The sequence below is a fragment of the Zonotrichia leucophrys genome, chromosome 11, assembly GCF_028769735.1.
Source record: "Zonotrichia leucophrys gambelii isolate GWCS_2022_RI chromosome 11, RI_Zleu_2.0, whole genome shotgun sequence".
Taxonomy (NCBI): Eukaryota; Metazoa; Chordata; class Aves; order Passeriformes; family Passerellidae; genus Zonotrichia; species Zonotrichia leucophrys.
Genome location: NC_088181.1, coordinates 12,659,412 through 12,687,308, shown reverse-complemented (window position 1 = coordinate 12,687,308; position 27,897 = coordinate 12,659,412). Strand labels below are relative to the sequence as shown.

The 27,897-nt window shown below is 40.2% G+C and overlaps 2 protein-coding genes across 10 annotated transcripts; both read left to right on the top strand.

The window, feature by feature from the left end:
- Positions 1–74: 74 nt before the first annotated feature.
- On the top strand, positions 75–4,814 carry CNEP1R1 (CTD nuclear envelope phosphatase 1 regulatory subunit 1). Its single transcript, XM_064722793.1, has 6 exons — positions 75–182; positions 2,335–2,406; positions 3,750–3,823; positions 4,153–4,262; positions 4,398–4,452; positions 4,713–4,814. Exons 1-6 carry the CDS (start codon positions 158–160, stop codon positions 4,752–4,754), a joined length of 378 nt encoding a protein of 125 aa, XP_064578863.1. The 5' UTR covers positions 75–157; the 3' UTR covers positions 4,755–4,814.
- On the top strand, positions 4,756–27,666 carry HEATR3 (HEAT repeat containing 3). 9 transcript variants are annotated; one of them, XM_064722788.1, is made up of 16 exons: positions 5,883–5,919; positions 6,036–6,201; positions 7,874–8,046; positions 9,224–9,311; positions 10,246–10,358; positions 12,018–12,127; positions 12,888–13,028; positions 13,781–14,064; positions 14,326–14,416; positions 17,294–17,451; positions 18,464–18,546; positions 18,804–18,940; positions 21,188–21,276; positions 22,040–22,183; positions 22,286–22,462; positions 23,324–27,666. In XM_064722788.1, exons 3-16 carry the CDS (start codon positions 8,000–8,002, stop codon positions 23,441–23,443), a joined length of 1,782 nt encoding a protein of 593 aa, XP_064578858.1. In that variant the 5' UTR covers positions 5,883–5,919; positions 6,036–6,201; positions 7,874–7,999; the 3' UTR covers positions 23,444–27,666. The 9 variants fall into 9 exon arrangements, with proteins under 9 accessions (XP_064578857.1, XP_064578858.1, XP_064578855.1 ...); XM_064722784.1 differs by lacking the exons at positions 5,883–5,919; positions 6,036–6,201 and adding an exon at positions 6,793–6,950 and having other exon boundaries at positions 23,324–23,463; positions 25,301–27,666; XM_064722787.1 differs by lacking the exons at positions 5,883–5,919; positions 6,036–6,201 and adding an exon at positions 4,756–4,814.
- The last annotated feature ends 231 nt before the right edge of the window (positions 27,667–27,897 follow it).

Sequence of the window (27,897 nt, the reverse complement as noted above, 5' to 3'; positions counted from 1 at the left end):
AGCCAATGCGAGGCGCGCTTGCTGCGGGCGGCGCGGCGGGCGAGTAGCGCGGGGCGTTGTTGCGGGGCCGGGCCGGCGGGGCGGTGCGCGGGGCCGCGGGGAACGGCCCGTGCTCGGTGCTCCGCCCGGTGCGCGCCGCTCCGCCCGCCCGCCCGCCATGAACTCCCTGGACCAGGCTGAGGGTGAGTGCGGCCGCTCGGAGCGAGCCCGGAGCTGCTTCTTCGGCGCGCCGGGAGCTGCCGGCTCTGCGCCCGGGCTGCCCGAGCGCGCTGCCCCGTCCCTGCGGAGCGGGACGAAGCGGCCGCGGGAGGCCTCGGCTCCCTCTGCACCGCGCTCCCGGCGCTCCTCCTCGGCCCAGACAGGCGAGCTAGGGCGGGGTTCCGGGGCCTGCTCGGCGTCCCGCGCTCGGGGCGGGCTGTGCTGCTCCCCGGAGAGCAGCGCCCGCGGGAGGGCCTGTGCTGAGGGCTGCTGCCTGCCCCGGGAGGAGGGAGTGCCCGCGGTTCCCTTTCGGTGCCGCTGCTCGGCTGCAGCTGAGGAATATCCTCTCGTGCTGTGGGAGCTCCTTGCCCGCTCCCGGCTTTTTGCGGGAGACGCGTTTCTTACGGCTCTTGAGCCCCACTAGGCATTACACTGAGCCGGGGCTCCTTTCGCGTTTGAAGAACGCGACCTCAAGTAGCCCCTTCTTGTCCGGGGACACTTGATAGTTTGGGTTACAAATTTTTTGAAGTTACAGCTTACAGAAAATGTCAAAACCCTGAAAGGACTTTTCAGTGTCCAAAGACTGGTAGAGATTTTTAAAATGGCCCAGTGTTTCGGAATTAGCAGGTGTTTTGTAGCTGGCACCAGAAGTAGGCAATGTCCACAGAAACCGATAGTCCGGCGTTGTCAGGGCTTTGTTGCTATGCTTGTGCAATCTGAGGGTTCCCAAAGTGTGCCCACAGCTGCCTAAGGGATCAACTCAGAAGTTTCTTAGAACGTGCATAGTTGAAAATAAGTTAACACTTCCGTTTTCTTTTTTCTGAAAGTTTTTTCATATTTTGTTTCAGTGATGGCTGCATTATGTGAGTGTTTTCTTGAGAGCTTCGTTGTCAATAGCCTGTTTTTGTGCCTTCAGGGTGCTGTTTCTCAAATAGCAGGTGTTCGTGTGGTGCCTTGTGTTCCCCCTCTCGCTTCAGTGACTAGTTGGGGGGGTTTGTGCTAGTCAGGGAACAGTTAATTAGCTGTAATTGCCGGCGGTGGTTTAACTTCCCCAGAAGGGATGTGGAGGACAGGCCATTAACTTCCCTCTTCTTGGCAGTAATTAAGACTAGTTAGCTGTTCTGTGGCTGAAGTCAAGGTACTGTAATCTTCCCCCATAAATTCACCTGCAAACCATTTAGGAATAAATTCACAGTGTAGCAAATGCTTTTATAGTTATCATAATAGATTTATTTCTTCCAGGTTTATTCTTTAATTGCTTTATTGAGATAACTAATATAGCAGTAGTTGGAAGTTGAAGTTCCACATTGATGCTGACAGAGACTTTAGCTGAAAGTTAAGTTGATCCTAATTAAAACTTTACTTCAGGTAGAATTCTAGCTTTAACTGGAATATTATCAAATATTGACCTTGTTGAAAGGAAGTGTAAATCTAACCTGGACTTAAGGTGAAACAGCTCCTTGGAGACATTTAGGAATATCAACTTGAAATGGATTTAACAGCAATTTCAGTGGAAAGACGATGGGAGAACGATGGCAGTAAGAAGGAAGATCTATTTTTAAGGATTATTGATTGGAATAAGATCATTGGAGCAGTGTTCGCTGGGGGATTTTTTGCATATGCGTATATATATATATATGTATAAAATGACATTCAACGTTTCTACAAAACAAAGTCATCAAAGCCACACTGCTACAATTACCCCTTGAACAGTGGCAAATGGCCAACTTTTTAAATTGCCATTATATTGATAGTAGAACGTAAGGTTTCCTGATATACTTAGTACTTCAAAATGTGTTACTTTGTTTTGTTTTGAGAGGCAATTTAAGTTACTATAAATCTAAGTCACTATTTCTAAAGATGTCTGAAATAGTGTGATTTCTCAACTGTATTGATTTTTCTTTTTATAAGTGGGAATGTTTTTTGCTTTTAGATTAATTCCACTACTGAACTTCTTACCTGAAGCTGAGTAAAGCTACTATGACTGGACTTCTCCTGCATATAAAGAATCATTGCATTGGTTTTCTCTGCCTGTTTAAGAGCTGGGTGTGCATGGGCGAGTTCTTTTTATCTTCTACTTTAAAAAATTACTAAATAGATGAAAATCTAATTATGCTTGATATACATCTTTCCCAGATCTCAAAGCTTTTGAAAGAAGACTTACTGAATACATTGCATGTTTGCAACCAGCTACAGGACGTTGGAGAAGTAAGTTTGGTGTTCCAAGGAATAAATAGGAGTCTGTCTTTCAAGCTTGTTAGATTTACCAGTGTTTATCCTTTATTTAAGTTTGTCCAAAGAAAAATTTTTATTTATACTTGCTTTAAAATTTGTGGCATACATTCCAACACTCTGCAGCAAGTTCATACAGGATAATAAACTAATATTTTAGCCAGAGTTAGGAAAATGAGGTTAAGATTGAATTAGCTCAAAGCTGAATTATTCTGGAAATATCTGAAACAATAAGTTGTGTTTGTTTTATTCAGTTTTTATTATGTTACTGAAGTTTTATTCTTCAAGACTCAGACTTCCCAGACTGTTGCCATACTTACTTAAACTAAATATGTTTAGGTGAGATAGTCCCTATAAAATTGAAGGTGAAAAAGTAAAGGCAGCTTTGTTATGACAGGAAGGTTTGAAGGAGGGGGGAAGGCAAAAAATTCCACAGATATGCTGCCAGCTTTGGGATCTGGTCTGTGGTAGAAACACACAACTTTGGGGTTTTGGTGGTTTTTTTGTTTTGTTTTGTTTTTGAGACTCTGCTGAAGTTTTTCTACTCAAAGAATACAGACTTTTTTTAGAACACATAAAATAGCATCTCTTCTCCTGAGAGGTCAATTTTGAATGAAGGAACTGAAAGAATGACTACTTAAAGAGCAAAACCAAACATCACTAGCACCACCTCAAACCCCCTTGTTTCAGAGCAGTCAGATATTTACATGTAATTCTGCTGCATTTGTGCACACCTACCTTAGGAATGCATTTGGCTTCCACAATTGCTGTTTTCTGTCAGTTATAATTTAAAAAAATACTGGAAACTTTTAAGCATATTTAAATGAGGTTTGCATAACTAGTATTGTATTCAGTGGCTCATGTTTTTTCCCAAACTGCTTGTTTCATAATTCACATAAAAGAAGGACTTTCTATTTTAATTATAATGGGGTGTGTGACCAATGTTAACTTTTCTTCCTGTTATCCTGAAAAGAAAGTATTTATGTGATGTAGAGAAGAAGCTCTATGCTTTTGATTGAATTATTTCAACTTCCTTTTGAAAAGATAACTTTGGTTCTTTCAAAGGACCAGGATGTTTTTACTTGACAGAATTTAGATTTTCAGATGTGCTTGTTCTGTCCGGGAACTTTGTACAGATTCCTTAGGGTTTCACAAATTAGAAGTTTCTTTGCATATTTTCATTTCTGCTTTCCAGTTAAGAGCTTTTCCTCTCTCAGAAGTGAGAAAAGAAATAAGTGTTTAAGAGTTGCTGCTGACAAATAAATGCATTTAAATTTGAGTGAGGTATACTGTTTGACTCTCATTCTTCTCTTCATCAGTGATTTTGATAGTGGTGTCAGTCTGCACAGCAACCGGGGCTTGGAACTGGTTAATAGACCCAGAGACACAAAAGGTAAGGTCAGCCTAATGCCAAATGTGCTGTGTTCCATAGCTTGGTGCTGCAGTCAGGTGGTGTATTGAAAACTGAAAGGCTGAACACATTCTCACATGAAGCTGGGAGGTGATTTTTAGGAAAGCTATCAAGCTGTCTGGAGTTGTTGTGGAATGTGTCCTGGGACAATGCCTGCCAAAACACTGTACCCTGAACGCTTATCTAAAGAATTGTTCACAAGTACTTGGAAATGGCTGGGAGCAGTATTTTATTTTTAGTTAAGGGATCTAGGCAGTGACTTTGTGTGTTTTAGAAGGTATGCAGTTGAACTAACCTGATTTCTTTTCTAGGTATCATTTTTCACGTCACTTTGGAATCACCCATTTTTCACAATTAGCTGTATTACCCTAATAGGCTTGTTCTTTGCTGGAATACATAAAAGAGTGGTGGCACCATCAATGTATCCTTTGATAATGTTTGTCACATTAAAAGTGTAGTTCTTGCAGTTGTTGGAGCCTGTGCTAATACTGCTTTTTTAGTTTTTGCTTATTGTGTATACAAGTGTGGGTTGCTTTCCTTGACAGAATCCACGCAGTATAGCAGCCCGATGCCGAACTGTTTTGGCAGAATATAATATGTCCTGTGATGATGTAAGTGTTGCTGCTTCATTGCTTAACCCTTCTTTGTTAAAAGAAAAAAAAAGGAAATAATCCAAAGAGACACATAGTCTGTTTTTCTGAACAGCATTTGTATAAACCTCTGCAAATTCTGTGTGGCTGTAAAACTGGAATGTGGAATACTTAGTATCATTTTGTGTGTTGTTTTAAACTCTCCCTGTAACATTGAAGCTTAATTGTTGGGTTCAACTTTCAGGGTTTAAACTTAATTTATTTTGTTTTCTGTCTTGCAGACTGGAAAATTAATTTTGAAACCTAGGCCTCATGTTCAATAAGGGCTGTCTTCCTTCATTTTTTTTCCACTGCCATGGAAACCAAAAATGACCTTTTTTAAGGTAGTATGACAGCAAAAAAATCAAATGGGACTGGTTGTCACTGCCTGGGAGTAAAAGTCTTAACACAGTTGACAGTGAAAGTGTGCAATATTACTTTCTTGAATATTTATCCAAATTCTTTGTTATCACATTATCAGTGCTTTTGCTACTTCTGATTACCTCTTTTTCAGTATTAGTGTCACTTTTTTACTTCAGCTAGAACAGAACATACAGGTGAAGTATGTTAATCGGCAATGAAGTTGAACTTGAAAACGAAACCTCATTTGTGTTACGTGTCTTTCTAAGCTATTGTAAATAGCAGATCGATGCCAATGTTGAGGAAAAAAAAGAAATATCTGGTGTATGGATTTTCTTGTTCTCATGAGGAGTATTGAAAGGAACGTTTGCCATTCTCCTGATGTTTTATTAGCACACTTCCTCATTACAGCCGTCCTTGTCTCCTGGTCACACTTTTGGAACTGGTTTAGAGGCTCACAGGAAGACTGACTGTTTGTGCCGGAGAAAACTGGTCTTACTGTTAAAGAACTTCGCAAATATATCAAGGATTACATTTGTCAAGTTGTGTATATAGTGCACCAGCCACTTTCCTTGTGGTCGTACGTAGTTCCTTCTTTGATCTGGTTCAAAACACTTATTTTAATATTTTAATTTTTTTTTAAATTGTCTTAAATATATGCTTGTATCTTCCCAATTGTAAGGTAGTACTGTATCTAAATCCACTGGACCATTCTGAGTGGATTTTTATGCTCTGATAGTCAGAATAAGAAACTGGTATTGCAAATGTGTAACATCAGATTTGGTGAAGAAAATCTAAGCAGTGCCACAACAAAATAACAAAATTTGTTATTCAGAGTGTTAACAAGCAGGTGTGGATGATATATGCATAAAGTGTAACTTTTGAATAGCTAAAACTGTCAAGTTTTAAGAGTTTAAGTTGTTCAAGGTGCCTTTTTAAATGTTTTGAACTCTTTAAATTGACTCTAACTGCAAAGCTCTTGCAACTTCAGTAACCCCAACTACAGGGTAGACTGGCTTTTAAAGGCAGCCTATTGATGTAACTTCGTCAGTTGAAACTTTAAGAATTGTCTTCTGGATTTTTTTTCCAGTAAGTCTTCTGCCCATCCATTATTTTTAACTGCTGTATATTTTGTAGGTAAATGTGTATAAAATAAAATCTTTGTATAAACAGGTGTTATCTTCTTTTGTACTGTATAAATACAGATCTCCACTGAACACAGAAGAACTTGAGAAAATTTATAGCTGCACTCTGTAACTTTCATACCGGACCAACATTTCCTGTATTTGATGTGGGTCTTATAATCTAAGATACTGACACCAGAGAGGAAACCCCTTCCAGGTTTCTATCCTGCAGGTCAATCCCGCCTCTGTAAGTGCCCTCAGAGGAAATTGTTTCTATTGATAATGTTCTTGTTTGAGCGCAGTAGGCGTGGTGCTCTCCTCGGTGCGGGCTGCGGCGGTGCCGGTGTTGGGCCGAGCGCGGATGTCCGGCGGGGCCCGGCAGGGCGGGGTGTGCGGAGCGGGGCGGGCGCGGCGCCTGCGCGGGGCCGCACACGTGGGCGCGCCGGCGCCGAGCGCAGCCATGGGCAAGAGCCGGGCGCGGCGGTTCCGCAGGGCGCCCGCAGCCCCCGCCGGCCCCGCGCTGCAGAGCGACGGCGAGCGCGGCCCCGAGGAGGAGGCGGCGGCGGAGCTGCTGGAGAAGGTGCGGGCGCGGGGCGGGCGTGGCGGGAGCCCCGCTCCGGAGCGGGGGAGCGGCGGGGGCTGCGGGGCCGGGCGCGGGGAGCGAGGCCTCGGCTTCCCCCGCGGAGGTGCGGGGCGAGGGGCCCGGGCGCGGTCCCGCCCCCGGCGGGAAGGAGCCGAGCGGCCGCGCGGGGCCGCCCCTCCCTCCGCTCCGCTCCCTCCCGTCGCTCCCGCGGCGTCACGGCCGCGCGGCCCGGCGGGGCGGCACCGGCTCCGCCCGCGCTGCCATCGTGCGCGATGCGGCGGCGGGCCGGGGGACAGCGCCGTGCCCCTCGGCCCTGCGCCGGTGCCAGGCCGTTCTGGCGGGGCTTGCGTTCGCGCTCCCCGACCGGAGACTTCTACTTGGCCAGAGCCAAGTGTCCAAGCGCCACATGTAAGGTATAAAGGATGGAAGATGCTGAGAAAGACTGGGTTTGGTCACTTGACTATGGTCACAACCACAGTCCTGGCTTAAGTATTGCAGGTAAAAACGGATGTAAATCTCCTTCTGCAGGTGTGACTTTAGAATCAGAAGAAAAAATCCGTTTTGCTTTAAGTAATTAAATCCCCTTTGCTCACTTCACCCAACCTAATTCATTGAACAGACCACTGATTGATATTTATCTGGATTAACCTGTTTAGGAAAGAGAGAATAAATAATGGCACAGGTGAGGATGAGCTGAGACATCTTTCATCTTTTTTAATTGAGGCAGGATCTGATGTTACCACTCTTCTGTTCTGCTCTTCAGCAGATGGTTATCTGCTAGATTTTCAACAAACTCCGTGGCCTTCCAGGATATGCACTTCTACTGTGTTATTATTTTTGCAATTTGTAATTCTTGTATCTCACCTAAAACTCTGTTATATGACGCGTCAACATTGTCTTGGGGAATCTAGGGAAGACTTGTTTCTTGTTGTTATGCAGACACTTTTAATTTAAAGGCTGTAACTTTTTTTTGTTTTCTGTTTCTTCAGCTTTTCTTTATGGTGGCATGTGTTATGTCTGTTATACTTAATTGATGATATTTTCTCCCCCACTTCAGTGTTTTTAATACATGGTAATTGAGGTCTCACCAGTGCCAGCTAGTGTCAAATCTGTGTCTGGACTGGCTGTCTTGTCAAATACCCAGAATAGCATTTATCTAGTCATAAAGTTAACACACATAGCCCAGGCAAGGATTTATAAGCTTTCATAGAAGTTAAAAGTTCCTGCTTTCACTCAGGAGCAGCAAACGGGAGCCACAGTCCCTGATCAATGCCTTCACTCAGTACAACCCTCTGGCTCCCTTTTCCCTCAGTGTGTGTGCTCTGTGTCTCCTCAGCTGCAGCATCCCAGTGCTGAGGTGAGGGAGTATGCCTGTGCCAGCATTTCGCAGCTGCTGCAGCAGGAGCAGGTCATCCCCGCCTTCGTGCAGCGGGACGTGGTGCGCTGCCTGGGGCCGCTGCTCATGGACCCCAGCCTGGCTGTGCGCGAAACGGCTGCAGGCGCTCTCAGGTGAGCACTCACTGCTCAATCAGGGATCCTGGCATGGGGGAAAGCTGTGGGCTGCAGTGCCAGCCTCTCTTGCTTTAATTCTGGTCTGAGGAACCGTGCCTACATGAGCTGAGGTCTGTGAGAGAGGGGCTTTTCTTGCTCTGTGAGACTTCAATGGCAGGAGCAGGCTTTATGAAATGTATGGCTTTATGAGGAAATAGAGACTCGAGTGCAGTTTGGATGGCATTTGGTATCATGATGTTTTAGTACAGATAAGCTTTCTAATTCATGAATTGTGATGGTGTTCACAGGGGTCTTAAGATGAGGGATGAGACGAGGACCTGACTCCATGTTTCAGAAGGCTGATTTATTATTTTATGATATATATTATATTAAAACTATACTAAAAGAATAGAAGAAAGAATTTCATCAGAAGGCCAGCTAAGAATAGAAAAAGAAGGAATTAATAACAAAGGCTTGTGTCTGAGCCATCTGACTGTGATTGGCCATTAATTAGAAACAACCACATGAGACCAAGCACAGATGCACCTATTGCATTCCACAGCAGCAGATAATCATTGTTTGCATTTTGTTCCTGAGGCCTCTCAGATTCTCAGGAGAAAAAATCCTAAGGAAAGGATTTTTCAGAAAATATGTCTGTGACAATGAATAAATGGACATAATGTTTTGTTTTTAACTCCAAAGCTATTCTCTTGTGTTAGTGAGGAAGAAGACTAAAGCTACTGTTTAAGCAAATTGAGTTTAAAACAAAAGGTACCATGTAGGGGGATAGAATATAAGAAAATAAAGATAGTGCAGAAAGTAATCTTACCCCTAAGGAGTTGCAGCTGGGCCAATTAGCAAAGATTAGGAACAGGCCTGACTTTAACAGGCCACAGCTGTGGCCAATGAGAAGAAGAGTGCTATAAAAGAGTGGGGTGGCTCGTTGAGAAGGGAGCTGGAGTCAGTTGGCTGCTTTGTGAAGAGGAAAGAGTCAGTGCTGTGAGGAGATGCCCATGAGAGGCACAAAGAAGGTGTGAAAGTTATGTGATAAGGAGACAATAGTATGGAACCCCTGTGATAAGGTGACAGCATACCATAACTTTTAGAGAAGAATATCAAAGGTATGGGGTTTTTGAAGCATTCTTGGAAAGTATTGTATCTCATCCAAAGCATTATTTTTTTTTGTTTTCCCTAGAAATCTGAGTGCTTGTGGAGGATTTGATGTCTGTGATGACATGGTGACAGATGACATCATGACACCCCTGGTTGCACTTCTGAAAGAGGTGTGCTTATTTTTATTTTATTTTAAACCTGGTCTAGCCGCTGAATTGTCCCGTATGCAAACACAGTTCTATTTCCATAGCTGTCATACAATAAGGTACTTGAAAGATCTTTTGAAAGAATGTTTTGATAGGTTTAGTGATACGAAAGTTATTCCAGAGATTTCTAACCCCTGCCTTCTGGCTCCTGGCCAACTAACCTGTGTCCATAGTGAGAGTTGCTGCCTAGGGTGATTTTTGAGTGAAAGGTCTGGAGATTTGGGTCTGTAATGTCAGTTAAGACAAGTTTATTCTGTCAGTGAGAATCAAGGTCCTTCATTTATGTTGCAGCATTATTCCAGTGATGTTATTTTGCTGAGCAATTTTGTCTCAATGGATGTAGAGCTGGGTAGTTAGTGGAGAATAACATGTACTGAATTTGTATTCTTTGTTTGGTCCAGGTGTTGCACTGCAGTTTGGATATTGCATTGATTTCTCTTACCTGCTGTCTTTGTATGAGCAACCTTGAGCAATGTCATCATTTTCTGTATGTTTCTTCCTCTTTTTGAAATATGAGTAATAGCATTACTATAGAGCATAGTAAGGTATCAGCTGAGTTAATCTTTGTGGAGAAATAACTGTTGATAGCTCCATACAGACTAATAGCAAGAAACAGTACTTCAGGTTGTAAAATTCCCAAGTTTTTTTTTTTTATAGAAAGTGCTTCTAAGGACTAACTGCAAAGCAAGTACTGTAAGAGTCTACAAGAGAAAAGCTATCAATGATTCAAGTTTTCATAAAGAAAGGAAGCTAGTCAGGTGTTGTAATACATGTAAGCTAGTCAGGTAATAAACACTGCATGAGAGGATCTCTCCACTCAGTGCTGATAACACTTGAAAGTTTTGCCTCTCTTTGTGGCTGATTATTTCCCAACCCTGCTTCTTTTGTTTGGTTGTAGTGCAGCACTGGACTGGATGCTAACCAGCTCTCTCCAAAGAAATGCAGAGGGTCGAACAAAAATTATATTGAAGACATAGCCAATGAGGCTATTAATTTGCTGTGGAATATATGGTAAGTACTGTGTAAACACTGGCCTTTTAGCCAAATTAAATTGTTCCTGAAAAGGAGTGTGGTAATTGAAGCAGAAAAGGAACGGTTGTCCTGGCATGGGAAGATGCATTCATTTGCTGATTCTGTTTCTCCTACCTTGCTTTAATAATGATGAACCCTCATCCCATCTGAAATAGAAGTTCATCTTCCAGTATAGATTACTTTTTTAAAGTGAAGAATTCCAGGAATTGGTAATTAGTTTTAGATGAGTAACGAATTCTTTTTCTACTGGTTCTTCATCCTGAGTTCTGATCCTGTTTTCTCAACGTGTTCTGTCCTAGTCTGTTTGGATTGTGGCTTCTTGCAGGTATTTCCTGTAGATCTGTATCATGATACAAGAAACAGAGAAAATGAAATTCTAATCAGTGGATCAGTGCTCTAGGAATATGAGGAGTTTTTATACTACTTCCTTCCTCTGCAGGTCATCCCCAAAAATTAATATTAACTGTTTGGGGCAACTATCCCTTAGTTACTGAGACACCGATAAAAATGTACTTATTATGTGAGAAAATGTAAATTGTTCTATTAGTAGTTTACATTGGAAACACCAGGTGAAGGAAGAGAAATGGCAATACTATACAGAAATTACTGTAAACATTGAAGTGATACAGATCTGTTCCAAAAGTTCTCCTTGAACTTTGTGTTGTTTCTCTTTATTTTTTTCTCACATTGTACACTTTGCATAGAGGATTTTGTTTAGTGCTGTACAGTGCCACAGTGGAACTGCCTCTGTGCCTGTTTGTGTGATGTGGCTGCTGGCTTGAGGCCTTATTTATAAACTGGGATATTTATTTTTTTAGGGATTGGAATCTAGAACAGTAGATAAACTCCTTGTTCAGCATCTTGCACAGAATACATGACCCTTTGTAACTGACTCAGCAATGTTGTGTGTTCATATTTATTTTTGCTTTTTAGTCAGTGCTTGAGAACAGGAAGTATGATTATTAAGTGTGATGTAAATCACTTCTGTATTTTGAACTTTGTGGTAATGAATGTGAACTGCTTGTTAAGTTTGATTCTGATAAAATTAGGGCTGTCATTGATGCTGAGACATAATATTTTCAAAATTGAAGTTTTGAAGACCCTTGTAGCTAGCTAGCTCCTGTGCTTTTTTTAGTTCGAATTACTCTTATATCAATATATAAGTTTAAAAGAGAGTAGCTGTGAGTACTTGAAGAAGCACAAATGCCACTGTTAGGTAATGAAAGTAACTGCATTTCTGAACGGTAAGAGGAGTGAGTGGGTACCAATTGAGAGGCAGCAGCTGCTCTGCTGGCAGTGGGTTTGTGGGTGAAGTCTCCTGTGGCTGCAGGAGGCCCTGGGCTGGCTGGCAGCCCACAGCTCTGAGCTGCCTTGCTCACTCCAGCAGGAGCTGTAGTTGGGCTCCCAGATAAACTCCAAACACTGTGTGAGGAAGCAGCTGGCACAAGCCAGCTTTCCTCAAAAGTGCCCAGGATTTTGCAGCTTCTCTTTCAGCATGAAGGATAGCTCTTTGACTAATGCATAATTCTCAGGTAGCTTTTAAAAACGTGACTAATAACAAGTATGGGGTGCTTAAGATGTTGCTACAGTACTTTTTTTTCCTAGAAAAATCTTTGACTGATCTTTTCCATACATTAGTGAATGCAACAATACTGCCCTATACATATTCAATAAAGAAGGATGTCTGGAGGCTGTCTTACATTACATGAAGAAATTTGCCACGAATGTGGATCTGGCTATTTCAGTAGGTAAGTGGTAAAAAGAGAAGATAAGGCTTTAAAGATACCTTTTTTTAAAATTATATGAATGTAACACTGATATTACATTCAATGCATAATGGACCTGCTTTAGCATTGCTGAAGTTTGCAGTGAGTGTAAGAATGTACATTCATTTTTGAACAGCACATAAAAAGAAGTTGACGTCTAGTGTGCTTATTTTCAGTCCAAAAGAGAATGGCTTATTGGTGGTTACATGGGAAGAAAAATTTTGTGGGAAGAGGGCTTTAAAGGCAGGCTGTGTTTTTCATTTTATTTTCATGTTTTGGTAATGGAGGGTTTAATTTGTTGAGCAGAGGAAATAGTCCTTTTAAAAAAACCCCAAACAATTCCAATCACTTTCAGTCTGGTTTTATCAGTATTATTGTTATTACAGTTTCATAATGGTCATACAGGTATGTGTGCTTCCAACATCTTTTTATGTTGTCCATTGTCAGTATATAATGGATAAATTTAATTTTGAGTAGCTGAAATTAATATAACCAATTCTATGGCTGATGTGGTATCATCCTCGCCTGTTTTATGTATGGGTTTGCCACAGAATGTCTTTTAATCCAAAATACAGCTTGTGAAGCACAGTGTCAGGCCATTACAACATGATGCTGCATGAATTTTTTTTCCTGTGTCAGCATTTCATTACTCCAGCTTTCAGGAGGATAATGCTTTCTCATTAGCAGAGCAAAAGCTACGACTGGGTTTGTTAATTATGTTTGCTCTTGTTGTTTGCTGCAGCAAACTGCTTGCAGGCAGTGACAGAAGATAATCCAGATCTTCTTTCTTCATTTACTGCTTCTGCACAGCAAATACTGGAAGCAGTGATGTTGAGTCCAGAGAGCACCATGAAGCACATCCTTCTGAGAACACTGATAGCAGGTACAGTGCTCAGGGGGGAGCATTGCTTTGAGGTGGGGAGGCTGGGAAGGACAGAAGGCTTAGTCTTCTCTGCTGTGGTCTGCACGTGTCATTGTCAAGGTGTACAGATGGCTTGTGAGGTTATATCTGCCTTTTGGAACTCCAAGGAGGTATTTGCAACTAGTTTTAAAACTGGCTTAAATGTTTGATTTTGAGTTCAGCGCCTGCTCAGTGTGATTGTCTACTTTAACTGCTCATTTAGTTTTTACTTTAAACTGCTCATTTTAGTTAAATGAGTCAATAAGTGGTACAGGGGTTGTTTTGATCTTACTAGCTGTAAATTTTTTTTTACCTCAGATTCTCTACCTTGAATTCTTCTTGTTACCTCAAATGGTAACCAGGGTGATTTTTGATACTGGAGTGTAATAAATTAATTTTGAGACTCCTTAGAACATGATTCTTGCATGTGGATTTGTTATCTCGGGTACAGAGTGACACTGAGGTCACTCCACATAAATATTATGTAAATTTTTACATGCTGAAATTTACTTGAGCTTAAGATGTGGGCATAACAATTATTGCAGATAAGTATATTAATTGTTGTACAAAAAAAAAAAAAAAAGAAATCTGTAGAGAAAAGACTTAAATATTTATAGTGAATATAAGCACTGAGTGTTTTAAGTAGTGGAGGCTGTGTCCTTACAAAATGGCTATTGCAGAGCTGGGAATTGAGCACTTTATTAATTTATATGATTTGGTTACCTCATATTTAGGCACTATCTGGAATATAAAGGATACCATTCCACCAGGCAGCCTGGGAAGCACAGTTAATGCAATCCTGAAGATATTTTCAGAATCATTGGCAATAGATGCTGGTGAAACAATTATTCGCATGAATGAAGCTGAGAAAAACAGGTTAAAACTTGCTGTGGAACCAGAAACTGAAGAAAACATGAGTGATACTATAGAAAACTGTGTTTTGAGTGAAGATGATAACATGGAAGAAGTACCAAAAGGAAAACTCAGAAGAGAAAATGATGTTTCAGATTTACTTCCAGTAAGTGTGGCTGGCTGGCTTTTGGACAGCTTTAGTGCAAGTGGCATTCCTTGAGAATTAAATTTGCTCTGGAACATCCAACAGAAAGATGGTAGATAACACTGCTTGGGTTTGTGTTTTGGGGGTTTTTTCAAGTTTGGGTGTAGACTGAGAAGAGGAGATGGCTGGGACTGTATTTTTAACTGACAGCTTGGATACTTTAAATGGCACTTAAAAGTTGTTTTCCAAAATCAAATTTGGTTCATGTTTTTAATTTTTTAGTCTGATAAGTGGGAACTGAAAGAAGTGACAGCTTTACTGACGGCTCAGCAGACTGCTCTGGAGATCATTGTTAATATGTGCTGCAGTGAAGGTTTGTAGGAGTCTCGTTCATTGCAACTGTTGTGGTGTGTTTTGTTTCTGAGTAGGTCACCTTTAGATTGCTGTTTGCTCGTCTGGGTTTTCAAGGGCAAATGCCCATGGGCATATTGTCCCTGATATCCTTATCTGGTGGCAAAGTAGGTTTTAATTTCTGTTACTAATTTTTTGGTTTTTCTTCATTTAAGTGATTTATGTTAATTTTTTTTGTGTGATCCTGCACATGCAAACATTTAAGAGCAAACAAAAAAACACTCATGCCAGACAGATACTTCCTGAAATGTTGCAGCAAAATCTTTGTTCAGTTAGAGTAAGGTCTGATGCAAGATATGTGTGAAATCTGATTACAGGATGGGGGCATCAAATTTTTTAAAGCAGATAAGTCTTACAGCTTTGATTTAGTTTTGATACTACAAGTGTTGCAAAATTAGGAGTAGGGACAGCTTTTTCATGCAACTCTGGCAACAATGTAGATCTTGGCTTCCAGAGTCCTGCCTTGATGAGCCTGAGGAGGAGGAGAAAGAGAGGCTGTGATTTGGAGGGGAGTAGGATATTGATATTCTGTATCTTTTATGAACTCTGAAACTCTGTTTTGATAGCTTTTCTTCTAATCTTCAGGAAAACAAATGAGAGATTATCAAATTCTATTTCATAAAGCCAACAAACAAACAAAACTAATCCCCTAAACCCTCCAAAACCTGGAAACTTTGACTGCTATTGTAGTTTGAGCCTGATGCAGGAGTAATTGTGTAGAAAGTAACTGAATAAAATGTTCAGGTTCTTATAAAATCCACAGTAATACTCAGTTATTCCCAATGGTAACTATTTTTTTCTCTTACAGCACAAGGAAATTCTGCACCTAGTGTATGAAGCTCCTTTCATAACTGCATTTCTCATCTAATGAGCTGTAATTCATAAGCTTTCCCCTTTAATTGGAAAATCTCTTGTGGATAAGCTGCATATTCTGCCATTCACTCAGTGTAATGTAAGATTGATTGTGTTGTATTTTGCTGCAGTACTTTACCCATTCGTGGGCAGACAGTCTGTAGAAATTAGGATGAATCCAGAGGCAGCTGTGCATTTAATTTTCAAATTATTTGAGGACTAAAATAGCTGTAGCCATTATGCTGAGTTCATTAAAACACTCAGCTTGCACCAGAACTGAGAGAAGTAACCAGGCTGGTGAGGGATGTGTTGTACTGAGCACTGGGCAGTGCTTGGAGGGAGCAGAGAGCTCCCCTTTGATGGGCACCTGGGCAAAGAGCCAGGAGGCTCCTGCACTGCTGTCCAGTCTGTAGTTCTGGGTCTCCATGCTAGGTAAGATGGGATTGCTGCTGGAAGTGCCTCTGCGTTTCCCAGAACATTAGAATAAATGTGGTCATAATTATGGGCCAGAGTTCTAGATCCCAATTCCTGCTCTGCCCTGGTCACTTGCTGTCAACTTATGACAGCTGCTGTCTTTGTTATTGCTAATTACATTGTCAGCTTGTATTGTTAACAATTAGTTTTCAAGGGATGTGTTTTGCTTTCTTTGTTTTTTAAAGGTGCAAAAGGAATTTTTTAGAAGAGGCAAGAGACTGAAAGCAGGATATCTTGCTTTGTTTTCATGTTTTAGGCTATTAACACCAGCAAGTTATGGCTGTAGAATTAATTGGATATTACCATAAGATGCCTGTGTGGTTAAGTTGCTACACCTTGACCTCTTTACATCTCATAAACCATAACCATCACCTTCAAATAAATTCTTTAATTTGCACACTACAAGTGAAATGCATTAATTTGGATCTTTCTTGCTGTATTTTTAGTGAATTTACCTTTTGCCACAGAAGTGCATGTCTGTTTCTGTAGTTGCTACAGGACCTACATCTCATAAGAATCTGTGTTGTCAAACAGAATTACTCAGGAGTCAATATGATGGTGTAGTTTTTTTTGTCACAATAGTTAAATATCCTGACCTATGTACACAGGGCTTTCATCTGTTGGAAAGGAGGATCAGTCCAACCTGTAGACTTAGGACTTGGGTAAACACTAGTTAAAATGTAACCAGATTTAAAGAAACTTCAACTAAATGTGAACTCTGTGGATGTAGACAGATGAGTTCAAATATAAATGAGGGTGATTTTAGTTTGTGCTTGTCAGCCAAAGTCCCCCTTCAGCTGTGGACAGATTATTCACACAGCAGCCTGTGGGTAATAGAACTTCTACTCCTCTCACCATACCTGCCCTTAAAGATCTGCTGGTAGAATAAGTCATGTAAGTAGCCTTGTTCAGGTTTAAGATTATAAACCTAGTTTAATTTATGTGAAATGTGTTGCTTGAAATAACTATCAGAGATTATTTGGCTTTCTTTGCTATCATCATTTTGTTTCAACTGACCTTTCTGTGGAGACAGTAACATATTCATTGAGCCCTGTTACTGCCCAGGCAGAGGACATCTGTGGCTTCAGTATTGCTAGAGGAAACAATTGCCTTCAACTGACTGCAATTAGTAAACAAGTTAAGTTAAACTGGTGTATTTGCATGCTTGAATTAACCTCAGAAAATGAAGTGGTACAATCCAGGTTAAAATCTTAATTAAATGTTTCTTCTATGCCTTTTTTGATATTTTTAAACAACACATTGTTAATATCAGTGATTAACACGCTCACATGTGAAGAACCTCTCTCATAAGAATATTTGTGTCTCAGTGAGTGTAAAATATTTTTAATAAGATATTTAGAACTGTTGCTTAATGGCACTTGGTTTGTAAGGAGGTTGTTAGAGTCCAAGAACTTAAAGATTCCTAAACCAAGGAGGAGCCAGTTTCAGTTGGGAAATGAGATACCTGTTGCATGAGGGCTGTTACATTTACAGATCTGTTTTGTGTTCTCAGATCCCTCTGATGATGAGTGGGAAGAACTCTCCAGCAGTGATGAGAGTGACTTGTTCATGGAAAGCTCATACAATGAGGGGAGTGGGCTGCTGCTGTCACCCCTGTGCCTCTCTGCTGAAGTGAACTCAGCATTTCTGAACAACCTCATTCCAAAGAAGGTATTGTCCTCTGTATTATTTCCAGCACATGTTACAGTCTTTCCCTTGCTCCTGCTTTGTATCCCAGGTTAGGCAAACAAATTACTCCAATCCACCTGGAGAAGGGAGTATTTTTTTAAGTGAGTTTTGCCACACTTTTTTGGTCTAGAGATGGTGCATCATTACATGACCTAAAGAATTTGCTCATGTAAGTGAGAATAGAAGGGTCATGTGTTTCAGAAATCTGGTAGGTCTTTTTAAAAATTTTTCCTCCTCCAAAATACCAAGATTTTTATTCCTTGATTTGGACATGAAAAAGATTACCCACAGAAAGAAAGGAAACTTGGCTGAAGCATGACAGCCAGATTTCTGTATTAGCTAAATGAGGTGGAAGTAACATTAATGAATGGCAGCAGTCAGCACTGAAAAAGTGCAAGTTCCTCTCCCCCTGTTTTATACAAAGTGTCTGAAATACAGTACTTGGCACTGACAGGAAATCAGATGTTTTTGTTTCAGAGTTGTTTTGCTCATTTTTATTTGGGGTTGTAAAGGTGAAGTTTGTTATTTGAATCAGTTACTGTGTTAGCTCAGCAGCATTGCAGAATTCTGAGCTAAGACATCAAGGTGTGAGATGAAAACTTTGAAGGCTTTTTGTACTTAATAGCCAGAGTTTCATGGCAAGGCCTTCCAGACTTGCAGCTATCTGAAAATCCTCTAGCAGAATGTATAAGAAGAAAGAGCTAAAGAAGAAAGAATAGCAGGGACCTAGAAAATCACCTGTTGTTGGTACAGTTCAACACTTTAAATACTCTATGCTAAACCCAGTGCATAATTGTAACGTTTAAGTGATAGAGGAAAACTCTGGCATTTTAGCAGCAAGATAGTTGCTATCTGGAAAACTTTGAAATATGTAGTCTGAAGTATGTGTTTGACATTAAGCTAAAATTGCAGTCTTCCCTCTGAACACACTATAAAAAAAAAAAAAAAGGAAAAAAGGGCTTTATTGCTAAACCTTTCTTTTTCCCCTCCTCAGATTCTTGAAAAAACTGCTTTTCCGAACAGTGTTGCTGTAGACATCTGTATGCACAATCCATCTTGGAAACCATTAATTAAAAAGTAGGCATTTCATTGTCTCTCTTACTCTTTTTCATGTATATTCAGTTGTTTTAGAACGCTTAGAAGAATTGTCCATCTTTGGGCTGCTCTTGAGATCTGGAAACTGGTAGATCTGATAGATGATTTTGAATAAAGAGATAAAAATGTTTTTGTGAACTTCATACTCCATCACAGCCTTATTAAATTCAAGATTCCTCTTTATATTTCAACAGGTGTGTTCAAAAATACCTGCTCAGTGTGTTTTTTGTTTGTTTCAGACTGAATGCAGTGCAGTGTAGAGCTTTAACATGTCTTCAGAGCATTTTGTTGGTGTCAGATGTGGATTGTCTTGGGGGAGCTTCAGCGCTTCAGTCCCTTGCACAGCATCTCTCACAGCTGATCTTTTCTAAAACGGGTAAGATGTTTGGTAAAGGGGAATTGCTGACCCCCCTTGCTGATCATCTCTGGTCCTTCAAGATAAGGATACTGAATGTTGGCAATGTACTGACAGGACAGTGTATCCTGTTAAGATGTGTTTATCCAAACTGCACCTTGAGCAAGTATGCTTGTAGTGCAAGAACCTGCTTCATGTTTGGGTCTGCACAGAAAGTCTCTGAGTGGATTAACACTGCCTTGTTGACCAGAACTGTTGCTGGATCTTATTTGTGGTAAAATCAGTTTTTCAGCCATCAGACAAGCATGAAGAAGGTGGGACATTTTCTTTTTAAATGCCCTAAGTAGCCTAAGGAGATGTGAAAACAATACATGTCTAGCACAGTCTTTCACATCATTTTTTCCTAGTAATCTTAACAAATTATGGCAAAAGCAATTGATGCAAAAATCTCAAGAATGTCCATGCTTATTACAGCAGAAAAGAGAGCAGCCACCTTGTCCCCAGGACATGCTTTATGCTTATGATGGCTTAGCTTTATTGGAATTATATTTGTAGTAAGAAATTGTGCAAAGATACACTGTGATACTTCCTGATGAACACTAGAATGTCTTCACTGTGGTTCCTCCAGGGTGTATTATTTCATAGACGTGCTGTGGAGGTCTCCCCACACACCTGCTGGTACAGTGTTACTGGGTCATGTCTACAGCAGACAGCATTTCCAGCTGCTTTCTGGGAGCATGTACATGAGAGCAGCATCATTTCCATAATTATTTCCATAATCCTGTTAGATCATTTATGCTATGATCTCTGTATTACTGACATGAGAGAAGCTGAACCAAGATTGGGGGGGGGAAAAAAAGGCTTAAGAAAAGCCCACCTGTTTCCAAACTGAGGATGTGGGTCCCTGACAGGCTGTGTTCTTCAGACTATTCTGATAATCTTTGTTTGAAGGTCAGTGGTGATGGGTTTCCAAAAAAGAAGAGAGATTCTTAGAGCCTGGAAAAGCTGCCAATTCTCCAGACTGTCAGAAAACATTTTCCCTAAGACAGTTCTGTTGAAGTCTGGCATATGTGTGGCTTTGTCATCTCTCATCTTTTAGAAGCTCAAGAAATTTGGTTTCCTTCCCTTCCTTCAAATGTCTTTGTAGCTGTAGATTATGGAGTGCTCTGCTGGGATGTATAAAATGACACTGCATTAGTGCTTGAAAATACATCTGCCTGCAAAACACACTTTTTTCTCAATGTCTTTAAAGACATGTGATAGTCTATGGGAACATTATTACTGAGTGCAGTGTGTGGAACACTAAAATGCAGAAATGAAAATATCTATGAAAACATATCCAAGGAAGTTCACATAAAATGTCTCATGCTTGAAGAGAGGACTTCCAAATTTTGGGTCTATATGTTATGCTTTGTTATAGAAAGCTCTCAGATGAAGCAGGAGAAGTTGCTATCTGAAGACAGCTAAGGATGCTAAAATTAATTAATTGGCATAGGCCCATTTTTTCATGTTTAAATGCTGTGTAATGAAAACTGCCAGATAGAGCTGATAACATACCAACATGTGGTTAGAAGGAGTTCTGTGGTTTACAGAGTGAAAGAGAGGCATAAAGATCTGATTGTTTACATGAGAAGGGAGGAGTGCACATAAATCAAGAAGTTCTGCATCTGGAGTGGTCCAGAAAATAAACCCATTAGAGGAAAATGAAAAGCCTCAAGAAATGCAGAACACAGATTGGAGGTGATGGCTGCTACTGATGAGTTTGTAGTTAAACAAGAATAATGCAGTGTTTGAGTCATACATTCCTGGAATGTTATTAAACCACCGGAAAACATGCTCTTTATATGAATTGGAAAGAGTCCAGCGCTCTCTCTGGGTGTCTGAAAAGCTTGCTTAAGAAGGCAGAAGAAAGGAGGTGAAGTATGCAGTCAGCTCCTGCAGTTTCCTCAGTTCCTGTATGTTCCTCCATGTGATACCAGTTTTCAGCTGCTGTTCTGGTGACAGTGGCTGGCACTGTCCCTTAGGTGACACAGTGTCTCAACCAGGGATGTGCCTGGAAAGGAGGCCCAGCTGTGTTCCAGCCTCAATGCTGAATTCAAACAAATCACTATGGTTACAACCTACAGAGACCAGTCTCTGAAAATCTAGCTTTTCCTGTTGTGGTAGTACCTGGAGGAACAATTAGGGATTAAGGAATTTGTATTTCTTTGCCTCCTGTGTCCCTCATATTACTGTTTAACTTCTGCTCTGGGTTCTGTTCTTTGACAGAACTCCCTACAGACACTGAATTCCTGGAAGCTGTAACCAGTGCTTTGAGGGCTCTCCTACAAACAATGGCATCAAAGAACATCTCCCAGGTAAAAGCTTTCAAACTCAAATGCTCTGGTAGGTTCAAATTCCTGTGAGATTAGACTGGAAAGTTTTTGAAACAAAACAATATAATTTTAGTTCAAAATTTCAGCAGTTGTGAATACTGGAACAACAGATTAGTGGCATTAACTGTGTTTTTCATGGACCTTCTGGGAATATTTTTTTATATATCTCCTCCTCAATGTGTAAACAGATGAAAGATATTTCAAAACCAGAATAGCAATAAGCCACAGATATCTTTAGAAGATAGTTATATTCAGAAATTTAGCACCTAGAAATGTGGCTTCTTTATTTCCTGATGTCATCTAGCTGGTGGTCCTTGAATCTCGGTTGGATATGAATTAGTGAGTTGAATACAGGAATGAAGCATAATGATTTATTATACAAGACACAGTACTAGATAGTCTGCTAGTCCTTTCTGGCCTTAAACTGAAAACTGAGCTTTTGTGCTGTAAGTTGTAATGAGCTGGAGGCAGTTTTTGAGCTAGGTAAATTTGTGAGAATCTCAGAACTTTTCCTTCAACTTCATCTCAGCCTTGGATATGTTCTGGAGGAACCAAGCTGATAGGGAATTGAAATTTCTTGGTAATTGCATTTTCAGAATTCTTCAAGTTTTCATAATCTAGGACTCTGTGAAGAATTTGCCTGTGTTCTGTAAAAGTTCAATGTCTAAATGTCATATTTCAAAATTTCCATGAAAATGTAACTGTGTGTGTCTTCCTTCTTTACCTCCTTTCCCCTGCTGACCAGTGCATGACTCCTGAGCAGCTGTTGGCTTTGTGTGAGGCTGGTATTCAAAGCAGCAATGCCAGTGTTAGAGTGAACGTGGTGAGCATCCTTGGAATTTCTGGCAGTGTCCTGGCAAAAGGACAAGATACAGCTGAAACACTGAAGGTGAAAAAGCAAACTTTGCATTGCAGGCTTAAAAGAATTTTGATGTTTCTTTCAATTTTCTTTAGCATTGCTTGAAAAATCAATTCTTCTTTCTTATTACAGATGATTGGAAAATTTCTTCTTGAGGTTGCTATGAAGGAATCTTCTCTTGTGGTAGCAGGGGAAGCCTTGGATGCACTTTTTGATGTATTTGCAGATGGTGAAGAAGCAGAAAAGGCAGCGTTACAGATCAAGTTGCTTTCAACACTGAAGGAATTTCAACCAGTGTTCAGAATGAGGGTAGGCATCAAGGCAGCCTGCTCAGGGTCTCAGCACACAATGTGGGTTAAAGGTTGAATTTTGGGCTCCTAGAAGATATAATTGATTTATAAGATGACAGAAAAAAAGTGTTTAATTTTCTGATACTCGACTTTAGACAAAAGCAAATACCTTAAAATTCATGGATGTGTCAAGGTAACAGTGCAGCACCTGCATTGCAACATCTGAATTACACCATCAGTATTACTGATGTCCAAATCACTGTATTGTTCTGAAACAGTTGTACAAAAATCCTGCAGATGTCTCTGAAGGTGGAAGAAAAGTCCTTTCTGAAGTTACATTGACATCTTTGGTTTTTAACTTGCAGTAGCAGTTGGATGTTTTTGTTCCATTCTTGGTTAAGTAAAACAGTTAATTTATCCTGTATTTTCAAGAATAACAAGGCTGACATTCTAAACTATGATTTTAGATACATCTTAGACTTAAACAGAGACTGACCTTCCACACATTGTTTCTTTGGTCAGATGCAGCCTGAGGAGTGACTTCCATAGTCCAAAAGCTAAGCACTGTACACACAAAGTACATACCTGATGGTGCTTCAGGTGTTGGGTTAAATGTGCAAGCTTTTCCATATAAAAAGCCACAGAAAAGAAGTGTATGTCTCAGATTTTTGGATGAAACAATGTGCCATTAGTCTAGTTTTAGACAGCAGTGCATTATAGTAGATTGACTTGCAGAAATAATTGCTGTGCTCCACATGTGCACACAGGAACACCTTGGAGTTCTCACAGAATGCCTGTGCACAGAATTACAGTAAACCTGAGGTGATCTGATGGGAGAAACTCCTCCATCAGTAAACCATGTGTTCTTTTGATTTTACAGATACGAAAAGAAGGCAAAGGACAATATAGTACTGATCAGCTGTGTGTTCTTGACAATGTGAAGATGAATTTGAGAAGATTCATTGCATATCAGGAGACACTAGGGAAAACCCCAACTTGAAACATCGAGGAACTTTTAAGGTTTTCCTTATTGAGTAATGTTTTCAAAAAATATAACTGTTTTGAACTTCCAAACTTTACTGAGCAGAGCAGTTTTGCTTTGATGTTAATGCTACATTTTATAACATTCAGTATTTTTATACTTTTGGGTTGATGCAATATGAAAGACATATCAGCATAAAAGACCCTGTAGCATACCCTGAGGTTGTTGGAGTGGTAAGAAGATGCTCTTCAGGTCCTGAGGTCTGTACATAGCACCACTGTCATTGCCTGGATATCTTCATTTACCCTGGCAGAAAACAACTCTTGTGTGAAAAAGTAATTCTGAAAATATTCTCAGTCATGTGACAGATTGGAAAAAAACCAAAAAGTAAAAGCTCATTGTTTCAGGCAATGGAGCAGTGGGAGAATGTTCATATTTGCAATTTGCTCTTACCTGTTCCTAGAATTGCACAGGCACTTATGGCAGACTTCCCAAAAGAAGTCTGTGACGAATGTGTAGATCCCAGTCAGCATTTGGATCTGTTATTTCATGAGGTTGATCAGGAGAAAATTTTCAGATTCATTTATGATAAATTCATTATGACAGCTTTTTGCTGTGAAAATCAGTGTAAGCAGATCATACACTTAGACACAGCACCTTGTCTTTATTTTGATTGGTACTTCTGAAAATTAAGTCTCCTATTTCACGGTCTTCCTTTTAATTCTACATCAGCATAGGTTTGAATTCTGGGAAGTGGTAAACCTAACAAAGTATTTTTTATATTGAAGTATTACCTGAAGTAAATTTATATTTGCTTAAAATACCTTTTGTAAATATTTGTGATAGAGATTTTTAGCTGTAAAATACAGAAAATATTTTTTAAAAATATCATCGCTTCATGCAAATTGTATGATATTTTCTGTATATCAAAAGCTTTGATTTTGTTTCTGTGAATGAGGTGTCCTCATACACATTTTTCAAGAAAAAAATCCACAATTAAACACAAAAGCATTTTGTTTTGCTGGGTTTTGAAATGGGAGGTTTTTTGCTCCTCTCTCGATGTGCTGCCTTAGCTCAGGCATCCAGTTTTTGGCAAATTTTTTCCCATGTTAAAAGCATGGAACTTAATAAGATCAAATTTGCTTGGTTTGTTAGATTTCAGTCTCTAAGATTGGAAAATAAACTTGAGAACTGACTGGTAACTTGCAAATGCCTGAGTTTCTGAAACCCTGACAAGGTATTTCATTGGTTGCAAGAGGAAGGAAAGATGAGTTTAAGCAGCTGTACTGCCTGACGTGCTGTTACTTGACAGGAGTCAGATGAAATTTGTGATGTGATGCCTGCCACTCAAAGGAGTGAGAGGTGGCATTGGGAGGGCTCAAGGGCCAATGGGGCTGGACTAGAGAAAAGCAGAAGTCAAGAGCATGGGGCAGTTGAAAGGTTATCCAGGCAAGGCAGGCAGTGAAGAGGTCTGCAGTGTAACAGCTGAGGAAAGGTGGATTATGGTATAATGCCCTGCAGTGTGTGGATTTTAATCCTGGTGTTAGTTATTCTTGCTGTACACTGAGGATAGTGTCCTGTTAGTCTGATGAAAAGTATTGGTATTTGTTTGGGGCACTTAAAGGACTTCCATGTGAAAAGTTCTGCTCTCATTTTTTGGGTACTACATTAAATTGCAAAGTTCTAGATTGGAAGGGATCTCTGGAGGTCTCTTAGTCTAGTCCTCTGATCAGAGCAGGGCTGACTTGGGAGATGGGTTGTGCTATGCCTTGAGCACTTCCCAGAATGGAAATTCTACAACACTGGACAGCCTTTTCCAGGGCTTGACTTGTCTCACTAGACACATTTTTTCCCTTTTCCCCTTGTGCCTTGTAGGACTTTCCCCTGCTGCAAAATGTGCCTCTTGTCCTTTGACTGCACACAACCAAGAAGAGCCTGGCTCCATCTCCTAACCCCCACTTGGCAGCTGAAAACAGCAATTGTATTTCCCTCTTCTCCAAGCCAAATAAACCCTGCTCTCCCAGCTGTTCCTTGTGCACCCTCTCACCCTCCAGCCATCCTAGTGGCCTTCTGCTTGACCTGCTCTGCTGTGTCTTGTCCTGAGGCCCAAAACTGGACACACTACTCCAGATGTGATCTCCTAGGTGCTCAATAGAGGCAAGTGATTGGTTTTCTTGTCCTGCTGGCCGTGCTTCTGCCAGCACAGCCTGTTAATTGTTAGCTGTTGTCACTGCAAGGGTGCCCTGCTGGCTTCAGCTTACTGTCCACCAGGACCCTTTGGTCCTTCTGTCCAAAGCTGTCCTTTGGTCATTCAGTAAAGAGCACTGTCCCAAATGTAGGAATTTGCATTTTACAAGTGTAGCAGCCAGAATCTGTTTCCTGGGGACCATTAGAAAACCAAAGTATGTTATTTTTTGTTTTGGGTTTTTCTTTTAGGTTGATGATGACAAAAAACATTTCATCTGCAAATACAAATCTGGAAGTTGCAGATAAATGTGCAGAAGATAAGGCATCCACTAGAAACATGGTTTTCTTAATATAATCAGTTAGACCCTTTATTTTTTCCTTCAAGTGAAAAAACAGACTGACATTTAGATCTTAAACTATTCTGGCAATAGGGAGGCACAGATTATTTTTTTGCTATGCACTGAGTAGCTGAATGTCTTGAAAAATATTTTCACAATTACATTTGTGCCTAGTACAAACCATATCACTTAAAGAGGAATATTAATGCATCTATGGAAGACAAAGCAAGTTATGAGTGATTTAAAGAAGCATCAAATCAGGGACTAAAACCAGATGAGATACACTGGCACAAAAGAGCTAAGCTACAAGATTGGGGCTACAAAAGTTGTTCTGACACAACTAAGGAAAATCAAGGCAGCAGCAGAAGTAATGATAATATGCAAATTAAATGTTTTGGGGGCTCTTTGAACACTGGTTTATTTAATAGGTCTAGGGTAAGCTTCAGACAAAGACAAGATCCTTTACAGCCTACAGAGGGGAAGATGGGTCTTGATGGCAGAAATTGGATGGATGTAGACAGTGTAGCATAAGTAAATAGATACTAAATATATGTAAGTGATCTTCTTCAGTTAATCTAATCACACAGATAAGACTGGTATCAAAACAGGTATCTGAATTGGGTTGCTTATTCTGGTCCCTAAGGCATCATCTGTCTGCTTCAGTTAAAAACCACACTCCTTGGAAAGTATGGATTGCTGCTTTGCTTGTGGCCCTGCCTGATGCTGAGCACAGCAGACTGGCTCTGAGCTGAAATACCAAAATAGGTGCTGAGCTTACCTTGCTCTGGGATCAAGTAGAGGGTGAAGGAGGCTAACTCCCAGCTGTAGAAATTAAGAATTATCACTTGTGTAGTTTTATTCTTGCTTTGTATGAAAAGAAACAAGTGACAAGATTTAAATGTGTATTTGTTGTTTATACATCATGCCTTGACATTCAGAAACAGAAGATGGCTGTATACCACAGCCAAGTCAATAGTTTAACTTTTTGGGGGTTGTGGTGTGTGTTGAAGGTAATTTTTTGCACAGTATGGAGTCTTTGTTTTAAGATTGTCTTCCTAGAGAAACAGGAATAACTTCAACCAGTAGTACTTGGCTTGGTTTGATGTTTGCATTTTGAGAGACAAATAAAAAAAAAAAAACGAGAGCACAGTAAAATTACAAAATGAGAACTGTGTTGGAGAACTAATGAGTTTAAAATTAGTTTGCAGTTTAAATATTATAAATTAAATTAATATCTTGTGGAATATTAACATAAAACAACCAACCAAAAATGTCCATAAACTCAAGTTCTGTTTCCTTAGTGAGGGATTTTCAATAAAAACATTCCTGAGGATTGGATGGAAACATCTAGCCTTACATTTACTGTTGCAAATTCCATTTCAGGCAATGGTAGTGGTAATTGAAAATAATGTAATTGTTCCTTTCTGGCACAAGTGACTGGAGCAAACAATCTATATATTGTTTGTTCTGGACAAGCTGTTAAGATATATAACTTTAGGATAATTGGCAAAATCTGAGATCTCTGACAGACAACAAATGAAGGAACTTGAAGTTTTTCCACCAGGGCTGACACATGGTGAGCCTTTCTATTTGAAGAAGCTTTTATTTGAGTGGTGGGGTTTTTTCAGTCTAATTTTCAGATCATTTAAAACTGTTATTTTTTTGTACCTTCTGGGAAAAAATTGAAGCCATTGAAGTAAATTCACTTAAATTTCATTTTGTTTCTGTATAATTTTTGTAAGTTTCTTTTCTCTGTGAGAGGCATTTTGTCAAACATACAGATGTAATTCAGTGACCACATAAAGCCTAATTTGAGGCTTGCACACATGAGCATATAGGAACATGTTTTTTGCTTTTGAATCTAGGTGTCAGGAGCTCCTGGCACTACTGTTACATTATGGGTTTTAATCAGGCTGTTTGGGAACTGCAGTAAGATCCCATGGTAAT